Here is a 17636-nt window from a genome sequence, read left to right on the forward strand (position 1 = left end):
TTGTCTTCTAATTTCACAGTGGGATAGGTTTTACCTTAGTTTTAATATGTTTCAGTTTCTGATTTGCATGTGGTGCTCTTGCAGAGGTAGGTTAGTGTGTCGCAGCAGCCTCAGACTGGGCTGTTTGAAAGCCTCGCTCCAGAAGAAGAGGGAGGGAGCATTCAGAAAGCTGCTGGGTTTATTGGAAAGGCAGTTTTGCCTAAGGTTTTTTGAGCATGGGAAAACTTAGATACTATTTTTTTTTTACCCCCTCAGTCTTCCTTTACAGAAGGAAGGTGGCCCAGCAAGTATTAATGCGTGTACGTCTAGGTCTGTGAATTGGGCACGGATATGTCTAATGACTTTTCCAGGATTTGTCTGCGCAAAATCATTTTGTTTAATGAAGGGTAGTTTATTTTAATCATTTTAAGTTTACAATCCCTGAATAACTCAAATTACGCACACGTCCCGCATCTGATCATGATGATGAAATTTTAGGCTGCGCAGCTTTTGTTGAAGTATAATTGACTTTGGACTAGGAAGAATGTTGAGCGCTGAGAGAAAAAAAGTGTGGGAGAGATGCCCCTGAGCAGCATTGTGAAGTGGGTGTCTGTGGCGTTACACATGTAAGTGCTGGGAGATCTATGTAGGCTGCAGTGTCTGAGTTGGTGTAATTTTAGTGTGTATGTGTGATCAACAGCCAAGCACACTGAAGAGCACAGGATACAAAGCATCCTTTTCCAACAGGCAGACTAAAAGGTGATGTGACTCGTAGTTATTCTAACATACCTGGGTTTCCTCCTGGCCCTGATACTCCAGAACAAAACCAGAATTGTTGAAAAACACTTAAGATGCTCTAGTAATTCTACTTGGTAAATAAACATACAACTAATGTCTTCTCTTGATTGTGTTCACCTAATGAAGGGAGTTTGCTTGGCGAGATCCAGAGCTGCCTGAAGTCATTCACATGCTCCAGCACCAGTTCCCCTCGGTGCAGGCGAACGCCGCTGCCTACCTGCAGCACCTGTGCTTCGGAGACAACCGAGTGAAAACGGAGGTACTGTACCGAGTGCTTGCTGTGCCTGGGGGAACTGAAGGAGAACCAGACCTCTCGCCTCTTCTTGGTTTCTTCCAAGTGTTTTGGGCCCTTTCGTGTTTCTGTTTGTACCAGAGGTGTGATGATTTTGAAGTACCTAGATGTGTGTCATTGCACACACACACACAGATTTTTCCTGTCATAAGAGGCTGCATGGAAACTATATAAAAATATTTTACATGTAAGTTGTGTGATCTAGCAGAACTGTAAAGTAAGTTCACCAGAGCCTGGTTTTGTGTGACCTGTTGATGACTAGAGACTGAGAAAAACAGGAATTCTGGAAGGCTTTTCGCTGGTTTTGATCAAAACATTTTAAGGCATCGTAGGGAATGAGTGAGCTGTCAAGCAAAGGAAAGAAATCCAGCCCTGGAAATATATAGAGGATAGTATTTATGTCAATATGATGTGGAGGAAGGATACATCTGAGTGAAAATTCGGCTTATTGTTGAAATTTCTAGAAACTGCATTTGAAGAGCAGCTCTTTTTGCAGAGCAGCTGTGAGCTGTTGATCTGAAGGAATATGCTTTTTCGTTCACATCATACATGTGTGTTATCTGTTATTTTCAGTATAAATATTATTTATGTTAAAGTTGGTGCAACTTTTATAAGAAGATAGCCCAGCATAATTCACTGTTGCTGGAAGGCAGGTGAAAAGATGGTGATGGTTTTGATGTTCTGGTAAAGATTGCAGTGATAATCAGATGTCAACGGATTTACAAGGTAGTCTTGCTATTTTGTAAGGGATATGACAGCTTATTTTAGGAATTCTTGGGATAGTATTTCTCTGCACGTGTTTATCTGTAGGAGATCTTGTGGTTCTTCACTGTTTCCATTTTCATTATGGAAGGTAAGCATGAGAAACTACTTATTGCAGGGGGAAATCTTTATCATTTAAATTAGCTATGAAACTACACAGAATGAATAAATTACACTTCCATGTAATGAACATCTATCTGTAAGTACATACAATATTGAGATATTATTTCATGAATGTATCATTTTACAAGAATTCTGATTTTTTACGTTTAGAAATTGAAATGCCTGTTCAAACTAGCAAGAGCTGCTACAGTTTAAAATAGTTAATGACTCGGCAAAATACAAATCTTAAGAATGGATTTCTAGTCCAGTTTTATTTTGAATTGTATACACAAAAACTATCTCATCAAGTTCTGAGAACAGATGGAAAAAATGATAAAGCTATTTTGTCATTCATAACTTGTATCTATATTGTGGATGTTTGCTGTAGATGTAGTGTTTGATGTGCTGTGTTGACATACAAGAGGGAGATCTAACTGAAAAGTATGAGTAGTTATTTGTTGCTTCATTATTTAGTAACAGAAATAAGAATTATTTGCCTTGAAAAAGAGCAACTTTAATTTTTTGTTATAGTATCCTGCAGGACATGCTTTCAGTATAGTCTGCATCAAATAACTACCCTGTAAGGTGATATTCATTTCCTGGCTACGGAAATCTTGCCAGAGGAATAACTTTAAGCCTGAAGCCCACCGAGTGCCTTTAGGTACAGATTCCTGGTAGCTTTTGGCGCAGCAGTGGCTTGTCTAGGTGATGCACACCACGCTTTGTATCCCCTGGGGTTTTAACTTAGTGGTAGAGATGTCTAGGTGTGTAAATACAGGTTTCCTTTTGAAAAATATACGTTTTAAACAGAAGTCTAAAAAATTTCCATGTCACCACTCTCATTTTATTTCTTTTATTCTACTTAAGAGGTTATGTGACATACCCACACAAAACGGGTAAAATCACCTGCGGCGTTGGTCACAGACCTTGTGTTTCAGTCGTGTTTTTCCAGGCCTGTTCAGTCTGGCTGGTTTAGGGTGTGGGTAAAGGTAGTCACCGTTGTGATACCCAGGGCCATTTTCAAGAACGTAGCAAAGAGAAGGTTCTGTTTTTCAAAGCATCAGCTTAAAGTGATTTGGCTAAATCTCAGTTATGTTTTCATTGAGAATAATTTTATTCTCCTTGTGGTATGGCCAATAAAAGACACTGAACTTTTTAAGCCAAAAATCCATGAAATCCACGTTAATGTATTTCAAATAGCCCCGTGGCTTTGCCAAACTAATCATTATACAGGTTAGGATAGAAAAGGGGCCTCTAAAAGCGCCTTTAATGCTGAACTAGAGGATCCTTAGGACTGCTATGATTATTGTGAAATAGCTCATTTTTTAAAACAGTTCATAGAATATATTTTGGTAGCCTTTTGGTGGTGTTGTTTAATTTAAAATTAATGTTAATCTTGTAAGTAATACTCTTAGCTCTCTCTTTAAAATATTTTTTATTTAGTAAATCTTACAGGATTCTAAAATACTTTAATCTCATTTCTGTAAGTTATTTTGAACAAAGAAAAGTACTGCAAGTTGGCATTTAAATCTTTGCAACTTCTTATTTCTAGTATTCACTAAAAAGAAACTCTGAGGGATAGGAAATTACTTTAAAAACTGCATTACTGGGAAACAAAACTTTAGCAGTGACAGTTCTTCTCTGAACACAGCAAATGACTGAACATGTCCATCAGCCTTTGCAACGAGGAAGTGAGCGGTTCACAGGAACCTTCAGTACAGTGCAACAGTCGAGTTATTAAGATTTACCAACAATATTTCCTCTTGAAGTAGAATGGGCTGTACTGTTTTGTAAAAATAAGAGTTTTAAATGCATAGAGTGAAATGTGTGACGTCAGTGGGTGCTGATGCTCCCACCGTTGTATTTTCCAGGTGTGTAGGCTGGGGGGGATCAAGCACCTGGTTGATCTCCTGGATCACAGAGTCCTGGAAGTGCAGAAGAACGCTTGTGGTGCGCTGAGGAACCTTGTTTATGGAAAGTCTACTGATGAAAACAAGATAGCAATGAAGAACGTTGGGGGGATACCTGCCCTTTTGCGATTGTTGAGAAAATCTGTTGATGCCGAAGTAAAAGAGCTTGTAACAGGTAAGTTTTTAATAGAAACAAGCAGAGAACTATAATGCAGATTATTTTTCTGAAGTGGCCAAGACTGGAATAACTGGTGACTGGAACTGAGTATATCAACTGGATTTTTATTCGTGCATTGGTATTTTTTGTGACTACAAAATCACTTATTTTGATTACTGCCAGTTAAAGCATTAGCACAGAAGTATGGATTCAGTGGGAGAAGTGACTCTTGAGGTGACTGCACTAGAGCTCCACTTGGGGTAAATTTTCCCCCGCTACGATTCTCCTACATACACAGCTAGGTCTCGGATGGGTATTTCTTTAATGACTCCTTTATTTCTAATAAGCACTAAATTTGGTCCCAGTTATCTTAAAATAAGCACTTCACAAAGAATCAGATTGTATTCTCATTTTTAATGTGAAGACTAAAGGGCTGTGCAATACACAGTTCTACTTTGTAAAATAAATAGCTGAAGACTCCTCCCAGATTAGGAAGGGGAGTGTCCTGGTGAGAACTTTTACCTCCACATAATGAACACGGGGGTAATAAATCATTAATAATTTAATCAAGCTGCCTCCCTGGGAGTCCAGCTTCTGGACAAGTTGTGACAGTGGAACTCTAGTGGTTTGCTCCTCGAACCCCCCAGGCTGATCCTCACGGACGAGTTAACATCGCAAAGTTTAACGGGCTTCGTGGAGGGATCGAGTTCAGGGGGTCCTCGAGCTCGTCTGTGCAGTCTGTGCCCACACGTGAAAAGGAGCTGCTGGCTGTTCTCCAGTTTCTCAGCCAGCGTCTGAGTGCCAGTGTGCTCTGAAGGCAGGGCAGGGTGGGTGTGCCACGGCGCTCGTGGGTCTGGCGCGCGCGGCTGGCTGCCTTGGTCCAGCGATGCCCGCGTACGGAGCACACCATCCTTTGCTGCCGTGGCATTTCAGACAGCACCCGGCTGCTCCGGCTTTTTCACAAGCTGTGGGTTACCCAGGAAATCTTTGGAGGCAGTCACGCTTAGCAAGGCTGAGATTTACCTCTCGGAGTAACCACACGGGAATATTCTCAAAGCTGGGTCACGCAGAATCGCGCAGGCTGTTCTCCTGTGTGTGTTGGGTAACTCATAGTAGTCTGAGACTCAAAATAGAAGTTTTCTCTTGCGTAACTTGCTTTAACAACAGATGTTTGCAGGGCGGGGAGGGGGTTAGGTGAGATCTAGTTTCTAGTTTGCATCACAAATGGCATGAAATACGGTTTCAAAAGCTTAAAGCTACAGGCCAGTGAAGCATTTCCATTTCCCACTGTTAGTTACCCATGAAGTCCTTTTCTTTAGCAAGGGCACACAGCAGAGATCTATGGTGTGAAATTGGGTCTGTGTTTGAAATAGCTTGCTTTACGTAACCAAACTGTTAAACCTGAAGAATAAGCAAAGTTCAGCTTATTTTGAGCATGTAAATGTAATGCAATACAAAGACTGGTGAAGCCATAAATAATTTTTGAGAATCACTCAAAACTTTTATGAAAAAACCCTACACAACAACTTTAAAGAGCCTTTTTATTTAGTTTTTCTTTTCCCCCAGTTTGTAATGAATTCTCTTTTGTTACTGGAAGTCTTACTGTACAGGAGCTGGAGTTAGAAGTCGTAAATAGTACTTTTAACGTGGCTCTAAAATGGGTCTGTGATGGTATTAAAAGACTCCAGAATCCCTGAACACTTTGACATGTGAAGTATCCGTTGGTGTAGATTTTTCCTCTTTAGTCCCTCACGATTATCGGGCTGTGAATGACAGGAGTTACCAGCAGCTGCCTGCTTTGGAGGTGTTTTTTCTGTCCATGTCAGTATTCCCACCTTTCCTTCTGCACTGGAGCTCTCTGGGAGAGGGGCCCGCTCGCAGCGCAGGGTGCCGTTCCTGCGGGCACGCTTGGGGAGCACTCTGCTGGTACCCTGCTCCGTCCAGCTGCAGGGGCACAGATGTGCCTGTAGATCACAGACCTCGATAAAACTAGTTAATAGTAAATGACTAAATGACTTTCACTTTTTGCTTTTTATGAAGTTTTGTGCTGAATTAATCAGGGGAACCCATTAGTGACCTCTTTAGGGACAGAAGTGTCTGCTCTGGCACGTTCATACCAGCCTGCACTGATCTGCCATGTTACCTGGCACGCTACAAAACGAGGCAGATTTTTCTTCCCATCACAGGTAGTCCGTGTGGGGTTGATCTTTCGATCTCCAAGGAAGATGTTAGCACGGGAGAGGGAAGTCGAGGCACATGTGCTGCAGGAAGATGGAGAGGTGTTTTGCAGATGAGATGAGTTTGTGAGCTTGTAGGGAACATCCCCCGGACTCCTGTAGCGCAGTGGGGCCTCCCCCCTCCCCTCTCAGCAGCACAACGAGCTGTCCTTCAGGAAGGGAAGAAGGGAACGTCTGTGAGTCCGTGTGTGTTTCTGCTGAGTGTTTTTCCTTAAGAGAAGAGCATTTACTCACGCATGTTTTCCTTCTCAGTGTTGTGGCTGCTGATCTGTTGGGGTTATGCCGATTATCATCCCCCATTCCAGCTCTCGTCCAAGAGCAGACGCAGCGGCAGACAGCAGGAGTGAAGGCTGCTGAACACGTTATCATCTGAAGTTTAGAAATATTTATTTCAGTCTGTGAAGTGAATCTTTCAATGGCAGCTTTGCTGACCACTTACTGACCAGTGATCTTGGAATAATATTAAAGTTACATTGCAGGCAATTACATTCCTTTTGGTTTTGCATAGGAAGATTACCTTTCTCCTGCTGAAAGTGATGTCTTTTAAGTTGTTAGTGTTGCTTTGTATTTGTTTGCCAAGTCTTTCCTGACTTTGCTGCCGTGGCAATCCTTTCTGAAGGGGTTCTCTGGAACTTGTCTTCGTGCGACGCAGTGAAGATGACAATCATTCGAGACGCTCTGTCGACGCTAACAAACACTGTGATAGTGCCACACTCGGGCTGGAACAGTTCTGCCTTTGATGATGATCACAAAATGAAGTTTCAGACCTCCCTAGTTCTGCGCAACACTACAGGATGCCTGAGGTAATTTGCTGTTCTAGAAAACTCCCTTTTACAGAGCAATCATGTTACCCAACAGGTCCTTTTTATCCTGTAATTTTTAAGACAAAAGCGGTGTTGCATTCTATAAATAACATATCGTTCTGTCATTTAGGCAACTTTTGCACTTGTTTTTTTTTTTTCCGTATTAGGAAAATATGAGAAGTACAAAGTTAGTCACAAAGAGGTGCTGACTACAATGGCTAGTGGTTAAATTTGGGTTGTTTTTTTTATAAGTTACCATCATTGCACTTTTCCCCTATTAATTACTGCAATTTTTGTGTTGTGTGTAGGGCTTATGAATATTATTTAGGAAAAACATTGTGTATTTTATTGTTGTAAAATAACCCTGTTTGTATATGCGTACATATCAGTAAAGAAGTGTGTGAGTGTTCCTTTTGTGGGTTTCTCAAACAGCAGTAAGAGAAAAAAAGTATCCACACTAATAAAAGGCAAACCTAAAATATCTGACAAGAGAATTCAAGGGCCAGGGGTGGTATGTGAGCTATTTCTGTTCATTTGTAGGTTTGTTTATAATATTCTAAAGCCCAGCGCAGCCTTTGCCTTTCCCTACACCCTAATTTATACATTTATACATTTAATTTCTGGCTGTGTAGCACTATTACAGATGTTAACGAGGCTGTGCCACGGAACAGACCGCTGAGTGGATCCAGTGTAAAAAAGAGGCAACAAAGGGCACTGCTGACATGGACCAGCTCAGCAGCCTGTTCTCCAGCACAGGCAGACCGTGGGTTTGGGCTTGTCCAACGGACAGGGCTTGGAAAGGACAAGGCTGTGGGGAGGGGTTCTGCTCACGGCCCGTTTTTCAAGGAGCCAGAGCTATCTTGAAACTGCAGTTCTGAGTCTCATTTGTCTTCTGTGAGAACTGGGGGTGGGCTGCTGCACAAAAGGGTGTTTGCTTTTAACCTCTCAGTTATCCATCAGCTGTGTAAAACCTGCAGACTGTCTGGTGAAGCGATGGCAGGTCTGTCTGTCTGCACATACTCCGTGTGCCTTTATCGTTTCACCCCCTCAGGAACCTGAGCTCTGCGGGGGAAGAAGCCCGGAAGCAGATGAGGTCCTGCGAGGGGCTGGTGGATTCGCTGCTCCACGTGATCCACACGTGTGTGAACACCTCAGATTACGACAGCAAGGTGCGTGCACGTTTCGTCTGAGCGATTCTTCATGCTCAGCGGTGTGGCTGATGGGGGCTGTTGGAGTCTGTGCAGCACACTGTGGCGCTGCGATGTGCTCAGCTCAGCTGCTCTCCCTCCCAACCCCAGTTCACTGATGCACAATCAAATGCTGTTGCTAACACAGTGTAACTTGTTCTGTGCGTCTCATTTCCATCAGTGTTGAAGTATTCATTCTTTAATAAAATAATATGCCCTTGTGCTTTTCATTTTCAGAATACTAAAAACCAAGCCACTGTAGTAGGGATTACAAATATTGTCATAGTTGAGGATATCAGGAGAGAGATTGCCCAAGAGAAACAGACAAAGCAATGCCCAGGGCCCAGAATTAGAATCCCGTGCTTGTGTCCCAGCTGCCTTTTCACCTCTCCTTCATTTGTTTGCTTTATCACTGTGTAAGGAAGTAACTCGTTACGTGACATCTTTCTGGTTTGGCTTCAGACAGTGGAAAACTGCGTGTGTACCTTGAGAAACCTTTCCTACCGCTTGGAGCTGGAGGTACCGCAGGCACGTCTGCTCGGCATCAACGAGCTGGACGACCTGTTAGGAAAGGAATCGCCTAGCAAAGATTCGGAGCCAAGCTGCTGGGGGAAAAAAAAGAAGAAGAAAAAAAAAACTTCCCAGGAGGATCAGGTTTGCCGTTTCCCTTGTCTTACGAGTGTACCAGCAAGTTCAGCTAGTGATGGGGGGAGTGCACAGCTTGAAGAAAAACTGCGGTATGTTGAGTGAACATGCAGAGGTTTCAGGTAGTCACAAACGTATGTTCGTTTCTCAGTGGGATGGAGTTGGCCCCATACCAGGATTTTCCAAGTCTCCTAAAGGGGTGGAGATGCTGTGGCACCCGTCTGTGGTAAAGCCGTACCTCACGCTGCTAGCAGAGAGCTCCAACCCAGCTACTCTGGAGGGCTCTGCAGGGTCTCTCCAGAATCTTTCCGCAGGCAACTGGAAGGTATGTGAATTCCTGCTCTTCCTCCTATCGCTGCATGTTAGCTGGTTTGTTAAATAAGGTGTTGGAATGTGGTTGGAAGGAACGTGTAATTTTCTAGTGTGCATCTGAGCGTCCCTCCAGTGGGCATCGTTAGTGCTTGTGTGCTGCAGGATGTTATTGCCCCAGTGCAAAGCAATGACACAGATGGTGGACAGGGCGAGCAATATGAAACTGGCCTTGAAATTGGTACTGTTTATTTTAAAGAACAGAAGAGCCTCTCTCCCAGTGCATATTAGGTCAAACTCATCTTCTAGCTGCGAGTTCTGCTGGGAAGGTACTGTCAAGATAAGAGCAGCATAAATAAATTGTTTGTATTTGCTTTATTATTTGTATTATTTATTTCCGTACATCCTTGCTCGTGGCCCTTGCATACAGTGTGTTACAAAAGCACCACACGAGAACACTTTATTAATGTTATGTATTTGTCATGGAGAGATTAAAAAAAAGTTAATTGCTTCCTTTGCTTGTAAAAAAGCAGCTAAGAGCTTTTCATTTTATGACCATTATAAAATCAGTCATTAAAAAACAACCCAACCCAAAACTCTTCCCTTTTCAGTAATTTGTCAGCTATTAAGGTATTTTGTCTGTTAGACCACTTCTTTTAAACATTGCTTTGTAGGAGGAATGAGTGAAAAACAAAGAGCCAACCCTTTATAATAACAGAAAAGATACGCATTTAATGTGTCATCTTTCTCTGGAAACTGTCCCCTGACATGCTTAACAATTACAGTCTAGTACGAAACGATTTCAGCCAGCACGGTGTAGTAGATTTGCGGGTAACTGGAGTTGTGTTACAGTTCGCCGCGTACATTCGAGCTGCAGTGAGAAAAGAAAAAGGGCTGCCGATCCTCGTGGAGCTGCTGAGGATGGACAACGACAGAGTCGTCTCGTCCGTGGCGACGGCCTTGAGGAACATGGCGCTGGACGTCCGAAATAAGGAGCTGATTGGTAAGTGAGGAACCGTGCTGGAGAGCGAGCGACGGCCAGCCTGCCAGACCTGGGGCTGAAAACACTGGGATGAGACTCTAACAGCCACAGTGCACCTGATTTTACTGTGGGGTGTCAGCTGGGTCACAGGAATCAATCCTTCTGACAGCAGTAGCTTTTCAGAGCAATATTGACATTGTGGGTTGCCTTTATCCACCTTGCATGGCAACCTCTTCACAGTGGGTGGAAGTCACCTCAGCTAAACTGGGCAGGAAACGGGCAGTATGAAATCTGGTGGAAAGCACAACTCCACTCCCCTGAGCTAAACGGTAACCTGCTCAGAGGGTGTCAAGGTCCCTTACGTATGCCAAGAGGACAGGACAGCTCTGCTGCCAGTACATCAGTAAATACTTTAGTGAATAGTGTTGGACAGGGAGAGAGGGAAGGAATCCTCTCCTAGTAAAATATTCCACGAAAACCCAGGTATAGAGCAGCACATACGTGTCTTTGCTGAATTAAGGAATCAACAAGGGTGCTGCTAGAAAAAGTTAGTTTCCCTTTTGTCGGTTTTAATAGTTAACACTTTAAGCATTCATCTGTGCCTTTCTCACCTAGCAGTTAAAGAAAACCCAAACAACATTTTTTCTGCCTTGATCAGGAACCTCAGTCTATTATGGCAAGTGTTGAACGCGCCTCGCCCTCAGCTTCAGACTGCCGTGGCCTAAATGAACGCTGCTGACACATGTCACGATCTGGAAAAGTTTTATTTTTGTAACAGAAGCATTTTCTGTGTTGTAGACTAGTGGGATAAGAATATAACAGCTGTTTATACAGATAAGAGTATCATTATTCTCACAAAGATAAATGCAGGTGAACAGAATTTTATTCCGTATTTCTGAAGCTTCTCCATCTCGGCTGTCAGAACACGATCTCTTGCAGGGTGGGTGTTACATACAAATCCTGTTCTGTAGCACCAGCCACGGGTCATGCTCAGGTGATTTTCTCTTCTCAGGTTTTCTTTTTCCCTTCCTGGCAGAACTTTTCAGTTGAGGAATGCACCTCCGCCTGTTCCCTCTCCCTGCCAGAGCCTCAACCGTGGAAGAATTATTGGCTTTCCAGATACACTCTGAAACTAATCTTTGTATAAAATATTTTGAGGCATGAAGTGAGTCATAAATTACCTCTTGCTAGTGTAATCTGTTTTATGCAGCTTCACTGCCGTTGGTAGGGGCAGGAATAATGGGTTTGCATGGTCTAAACTGGAGAAAGTGAGAGATGGGGGACTCCAACAAATAACAATATAAACTGGTATGTGCAGACGTGTTGCTGAGCTTGCTGGAAGACTGGCAGTGACAGGGCACCCCTGCGTCCAGCGCCGCTGGTGATCGTTTCCCAGCGTGTTTGAGAAGTTGTTCCTTTTGTTTGCAGAAGTCCTTGTTGGATTTTTTTTCCCCCTCAGGCACATTAAGCAAAGAGATAGCCCATGGCTATCTGTAAAGCTTGTTCATTACTCACTGCTATGGACAAATGCATGTCTTCAATAAAATCAATTAATCATTCAATTAACAGCACAGCCTGAACAGGAGGAAAAGGTTACCTTAGCTTTGGTGAATGTCCCTTGTCTGCAGTGTGATTACTCCTCTGCATCAGTCAGTAACTGAAATCTGAGAGAGCTGAGATCTGATCTTACGGGTAACAGATAAGGTGAACAGAACCTCTGAAAGGACAAAATTCCCAGTTACCGTAAGGATTTCTTTAACCCTCCCCTAAGGAAGCGTGGGACTGTGCACACTCCTTCAGTCATCATGAACAGCGTAACATTTTTCCTTGAATGATTCTGCTTCTCCAAATAACTCCTGGTAACAAACGCTCCTGTTTCAGCGCAAAAATGCAACTTCTCACATTTTTAAAATTCAAAAGTTGATCTCTAGTCTCTCTTGACTCTGTAAAATGTGAATTCTTGGAAGGTTTCCGTGGTTTTGATCCTGTGTTTATCGCTTGCAGACGCAGTTTGTGAGGAGTGCTGTGATTTCAAATCTTGAGCACCACAGTGTGTTTCACTGGTTCTGTCGGTGGGTTTTTGCAGGTAAATACGCCATGCGAGATCTGGTGAACCGCCTCCCGGGGGGCAGCAGCCCGAGCATTCTGTCTGATGAGACCGTCGCGGCCATCTGCTGCGCCCTGCACGAGGTCACCAGTAAGAACATGGAAAACGCCAAGGCCCTGGCTGATACTGGAGGAATAGAGAAGCTGGTGAACATAACGAAGGGAAGAGGCGACAGGCAAGTAGGCGACAAAGGTCATACCTGAACTGTTTCTCTGTTCCATTTAAACTGCTTAAGAATGCGGGAAATGGTTTTTTGAGTAAAAAAAAAGGATCTGCTTTTGCAGTCCTGATCTGAGTAGCTGACAATTTTCAATTCTTGCAGACAATGACAGTAGCTATTCCAACCCTTCTGTCTGTATTCCTCACGTGAGTGACCTGAAGAGAAAATGTCTGGGCTGGAGGGGGAAATGATGGTCGTGCTCGATCAGGTCCTGCACGCGCCGGCGGTGAGGCTGCTGGCACAGCTGTGTCACGCTGCGGTGACACGGGCGTGCTTTAGTGACGCCTGGAGAGAGACCTGACGTGCTTCACAGCATCGAGGTTTAGGCTGTTATGTAGCTCAGGAACATTGTTCTTTCCAAGTGGAATTAAGTGGCTTTCTAATAGTGTCATATTCTTTACTTCCTTAGATCGTCCCTGAAGGTTGTCAAGGCAGCCGCCCAGGTCCTGAACACGTTGTGGCAATACCGAGATCTCCGGAGCATTTATAAAAAGGTAAGTGACAAAATTAGCTACACTGGGAAATAGTTCTACGAAAACTCTTAATGTCATGAAAAGGGATTTATTTTGGTGTTTTCTTTTTGCCACTCCACAGGATGGATGGAATCAAAGTCATTTTATTACACCAGTATCAACACTAGAGCGAGAGAGATTCAAATCACATCCTTCTTTATCAACAACAAATCAACAGATGTCACCTGTCATACAGTCAGGTCAGTCAAGAAATGTGAAGAGATTCACTGAAGGGGTACCTGGTATCGCCTTTTTTTAACTCAAAGCGCCTCTCGGTTTACAGAATCCCAGAATCAATGAGGTTGGAAGAGCTCTCTGGGCTCATCGAGTCCAACCATTGCCCTGACACCACCATGGCAACTAGACCAGGGCACTAAGTGCCATGTCCAGGCTTTTCTTAAACCCCTCCAGAGATGGTGACTCCACCACCTCCCTGGGCAGCCCCTTCCAATGGCTAATGACCCTTGCTGAGAAGAAATGCTTCCTAATGTCCAACCTGACCCTCCCCTGGCCAAGCTTGAGGCTGTGTCCTCTTGTCCTATCGCTGGTTGCCTGGGAGAAGAGGCCGACTCCCACTGCGCTACACCCTCCCTTCAGGTAGTTGTGGACTGCACTAAGGTCACCTCTGAGCCTCCTCTTCTCCAGGCTAAACAACCCCAGCTCCTTAAGCTTACTACTAATTCTATCTCAAACACGGCGGTCATGCTGTCGCTCCTAAGTACTCCACGTGCTCCAAATGTTGCCGTAGCTGTTACTGTCGGCAGGCTTCAGGTTCCACAGGGTTTGTGGATGTCTCTATGTTAGCATTTTAGTTTGGACAAGGAGCACTTTGAAGCAAATCCCCCCACTTACTCCCTAATGCAAATCAAACATTGTCCACTGCCCACATCTCTCTCGTTCGTTAATCCTCGAGGAAGGAAGGGGTGAGGAGAGAATGAGAGGTGAGGTAGGTGTGGGAAAGGCCTTTGCCGTATGTGCTGACACCTCTCTCTTTTCATCAGTTGGCAGCACGTCCTCCTCGCCGGCTTTACTAGGAATCAGAGAGCCCCGCTCTGAGTACGACAGAACACAACCTTCTATGCAGTATTACAACAACCAGGGCGACGTCATTACACATAAAGACATATACACTGGTAAGGTACCAGCTGGGCGAACCTTTAACTGGAATACTTAAGCACTCCTCACATGAGGAGTTTATACACCATAACACGGACAGGTGCATTCGCAGGCTTGTTACTACTCAGTGCTGTTTTCCATTTTCATTCATTACATTAATTGCATGTGGAACAGAGCAGGTTTTTCATATGTCTCTGCTATTTTCTTTAAAATTGCACACATTACCAGAGTAAGAGAAGATCTGTTAATGTATTGGGAGGTGAGACGTGTTTGGAATTCTTATTTTTATTTAAAATCCTATTACGGAAAATTGTTTTATTACGCACATAATATATATATTATATTATTATATTATGTTATAAATAATGACATGCCATTGTATATTACAATTATATAATATTATTATATTATTAAGTTATACCAAGATTTAATCTTTTCCCTGATCTCCCTTTTCCTTCTTACTGACACAAGTCGCAAAACAACGGAGATGACAGTGAATAAAGAGAAGGAAATTCCTTGTTTTAAAGGTTATTAGTCTGCAAAACAAAAACCAGCAACGCAAAAAAGCCTCTTGGTTTCAATGTAACTACTGCTGAGGGACAAATGTGCCTGTACTGTGTTACTATATTATATTATTAGTAGATATTAAAATCTGCAGACGTGTTTGGGTGCTGCATCATTTCTGGGTAAAGCAGAAGCAAACAGGGCTTCCATACGAGAGAATAAAGACTGAAGTTTATGCCATAACCTCTTTTCTCACAGGTTCCAGCAAACCCTCACCGATTTACATCAGTTCCTACTCCTCACCAGCAAGAGAACAAAACAGGCGACTACAGGTGAGTGCAGAGTTTTATTTGGGAATGACCCTGCTAACAAGGCGCAGCGTGTGGTGCTGGGTGGAGCTCGAGGGCTCTGAGCACGCTGCCTAACGCTGGAGCGCTCGGCTACAGAGGGGGTCTATAGCGTGGTGTTTGTGACGGGGCATCGGTGTCCTTGAACCGACGAGTGCTCACGTGCTGCTGCTCCCTTTGGGGTTTCTTTATAGTCACATATTTTAGCGAGTTCTTCCTATGGTGGGACCTGAGAGCACTCCTCTGACTGGACTGTTGGGTTTTGGTAGGTACAGTCAGGTTCTGTACTTCCTCCTTAGCTCTAGAAGTACTGCTGTTGGGGAGTGACTGCAGGAGGAGACGTGCAGGCAGGCTGAGAGGGTTTTCTTCCATTTAACTTCATTTAAAAGTTAGGTACATTCCCTGGAGGTTTGAAACCCAGGTTACTGTCATCACGGGTGGAGCTGCACTTCTTAGGGAAAGGTTGTGTATCGTGTGTGTAAGTCTGAGAAACAAGTATTTTCTCTGCTGATTGTATTTTGAAAGCTTATTTGTCTATCATTTTGTCAACAGCATCAGCAGTTGTACTACAGTCAAGAAGATACCAACAGAAAAAACTACGATGCCTACAGACTATACTTGCAGTCCCCACACAGCTACGAAGACCCGTATTTCGATGACCGAGTTCACTTTCCTGCTACTTCAGATTACACCACACAGTATGGACTGAAATCCACCACAAATTACGTAGACTTTTATTCCACCAGACGATCTTCTTATAGAGCAGAACAGTACCCGGGTTCACCCGACTCCTGGGTGTAGCATCAAAGAGAAAAAACAACAGTCTGTTTCTCATCTTGCTTGAGAAGAAATGGAATGGCTCCTTTGTGTTCTGGTTATGAAATGGGAAAGTGGAATAAAAGAAGGAACAAGGAAGATTTTTTTTTTTTTTGAGTGAGGAATGATCAGGAAGAAAGACTGGAAGGGATGGGTTTGCTCTGTTTAGATGTTAGGTAGAATTACTTGTAGCTCCTGTAGTCTGGTGAGGGTGTGGGCGATGTGATGAAAGGTTTGAGAATTGAGTAAAATGAATTTGGAAAGAGTGTAGGTCAGAGCAAATCAAAGCTGATTTTTTTTTAATGTGAATAAAAGTCTTGTTCTGATAGTTTGTACAGCAAAAAATAAAATGGATGCCCTTGTTTTATTGCTATTACTAAATGTCAAGATTGTATGCTATTACGTCTTGTAAATTTATTTCGTTGGTGTAAATATGGAAATGCCACATTGGTTTAAAGTGCCATCCATTTGTAATGCAGTGTGTCATTTTAAAAGGAATTTGAAACGTCATGCACAAAAAAAATCCAAGAAAATGTTATAAATTTTAAAAGAAAAAAAAAAAAACTTTTAAAAAGGAATAGTGTAATTTTGAAGCACAAAGTCCAGTCCAGTATCTCCACACCTCTCCCATTCCCCGCCTACTTCATAAGAAACTTCACTGCCATTTTCTATGCACATGGAATAACAATAAATATGGAAGTCTCATCCATGGAAAGCTGCTCCCTGTTCATTTCTGATTTATTTTCTGTGTGTGATATTGGAAACAAATACCATGAATATGGTCTAAGTGCATGTTTTTAAGCAGGTTAAATGTATCAGAACATTTGGGCTGATTTCCCAGCTCTCTTCAGTGCATACATTGAGTTTGCCAGGCGGGCAGACCCAAGTGTGAGATCCTGCACTTCCCTCCCATTCATTACACTGGTATTTTTACTTTTTATATGGGCAATCCCAGATATCTCAGAACTCTATCCTGTTTTCTTCCCATCACTCCTCTACTCCTCCCCTTGCTCTACCCAAGAAAATGAAGATGATCTTGCTTTCATAGAAATTACAGCCACCATTTTGATGACATTCTGCTGGGATTTATTTACAATTAAAATCTTTTATTATTTTAAGTACCTAAATCACATACTTTCCTCATGCCATAGAGTCTGTTAATTTTATACTGTCTGTAATCATAATTATTGTTCCCCATCATCGCACTTGTGTTTCCAAACACCCCGATTGCATCAGTGACATGAGAGAAGGTAAGCAGAACTGCTCCGAGTTCAGACGATGAGGCAGATTCACTTTCCCTTTGCTGGCTGGGCTGCCTCAGCGCCCTGACTGTAAAACAGAGAAGAAACGCAGGGGTAAAGGCACAGCCAAAGCAGTGAGTTAGGTCCTGACTCTGACAGGCAGCCGTGCAGTTCCCCACTGTGTTGCCGAGGGCCAGTGCTGTGCAGATGGTGCCTTTTCTTTCCTAGACGAGTTTATTTTTTCTTCCGAGATAGAAAATAGTTTCCACTTACTTGACTTTGAATTTGTTTCTTGTAACAATAATGTCACCACTGATCTTCCATTGCTTCTGTAACCACCTTCAGAGTCCCGTGCCAGCTTTGGTACGCACTGATGCAGGGGGATGGTGATCTGGTGTGCCCATAACCTGCTAAAGGTGGTGAGCGCTCCGAGCCAAATACACCTGCTTGGCCTGTCATTGTCCCGGGAAGATGTAAATGAGCTTCAGCTAACAAAACAACAGGCTGAAAGGGTCGTAGTCTTATTTGCTGCTTTGAATCTGCTACCAACTCTCCAAAAAGGAGGTAGTCATTTCAACAGAACAGCTCTGTGATGGAATTAGTTCTGCTT

General features: G+C 43.2%; 1 protein-coding gene across 1 annotated transcript in view; it reads left to right on the top strand.

Moving 5' to 3' along the window:
- Window positions 1–16500, top strand: part of PKP4 (plakophilin 4) — a 73746-nt gene extending 57246 nt beyond the window's left edge. The window contains exons 10-22 of the mRNA XM_068407529.1: window positions 908–1036; window positions 3805–4018; window positions 6857–7040; window positions 8092–8209; window positions 8690–8881; window positions 9024–9197; window positions 10034–10184; window positions 12250–12445; window positions 12900–12984; window positions 13085–13202; window positions 14004–14135; window positions 14881–14954; window positions 15522–16500. Of these exons, the coding sequence (XP_068263630.1) occupies window positions 908–1036; window positions 3805–4018; window positions 6857–7040; window positions 8092–8209; window positions 8690–8881; window positions 9024–9197; window positions 10034–10184; window positions 12250–12445; window positions 12900–12984; window positions 13085–13202; window positions 14004–14135; window positions 14881–14954; window positions 15522–15770 (2016 nt within the window). The 3' untranslated portion in view covers window positions 15771–16500. The remainder of the gene's footprint in view (window positions 1–907; window positions 1037–3804; window positions 4019–6856; window positions 7041–8091; window positions 8210–8689; window positions 8882–9023; window positions 9198–10033; window positions 10185–12249; window positions 12446–12899; window positions 12985–13084; window positions 13203–14003; window positions 14136–14880; window positions 14955–15521) is intronic.
- The last annotated feature ends 1136 nt before the right edge of the window (window positions 16501–17636 follow it).

This window comes from Nyctibius grandis, chromosome 9 (assembly GCF_013368605.1).
Source record: "Nyctibius grandis isolate bNycGra1 chromosome 9, bNycGra1.pri, whole genome shotgun sequence".
Lineage (NCBI taxonomy): Eukaryota > Metazoa > Chordata > Aves > Nyctibiiformes > Nyctibiidae > Nyctibius > Nyctibius grandis.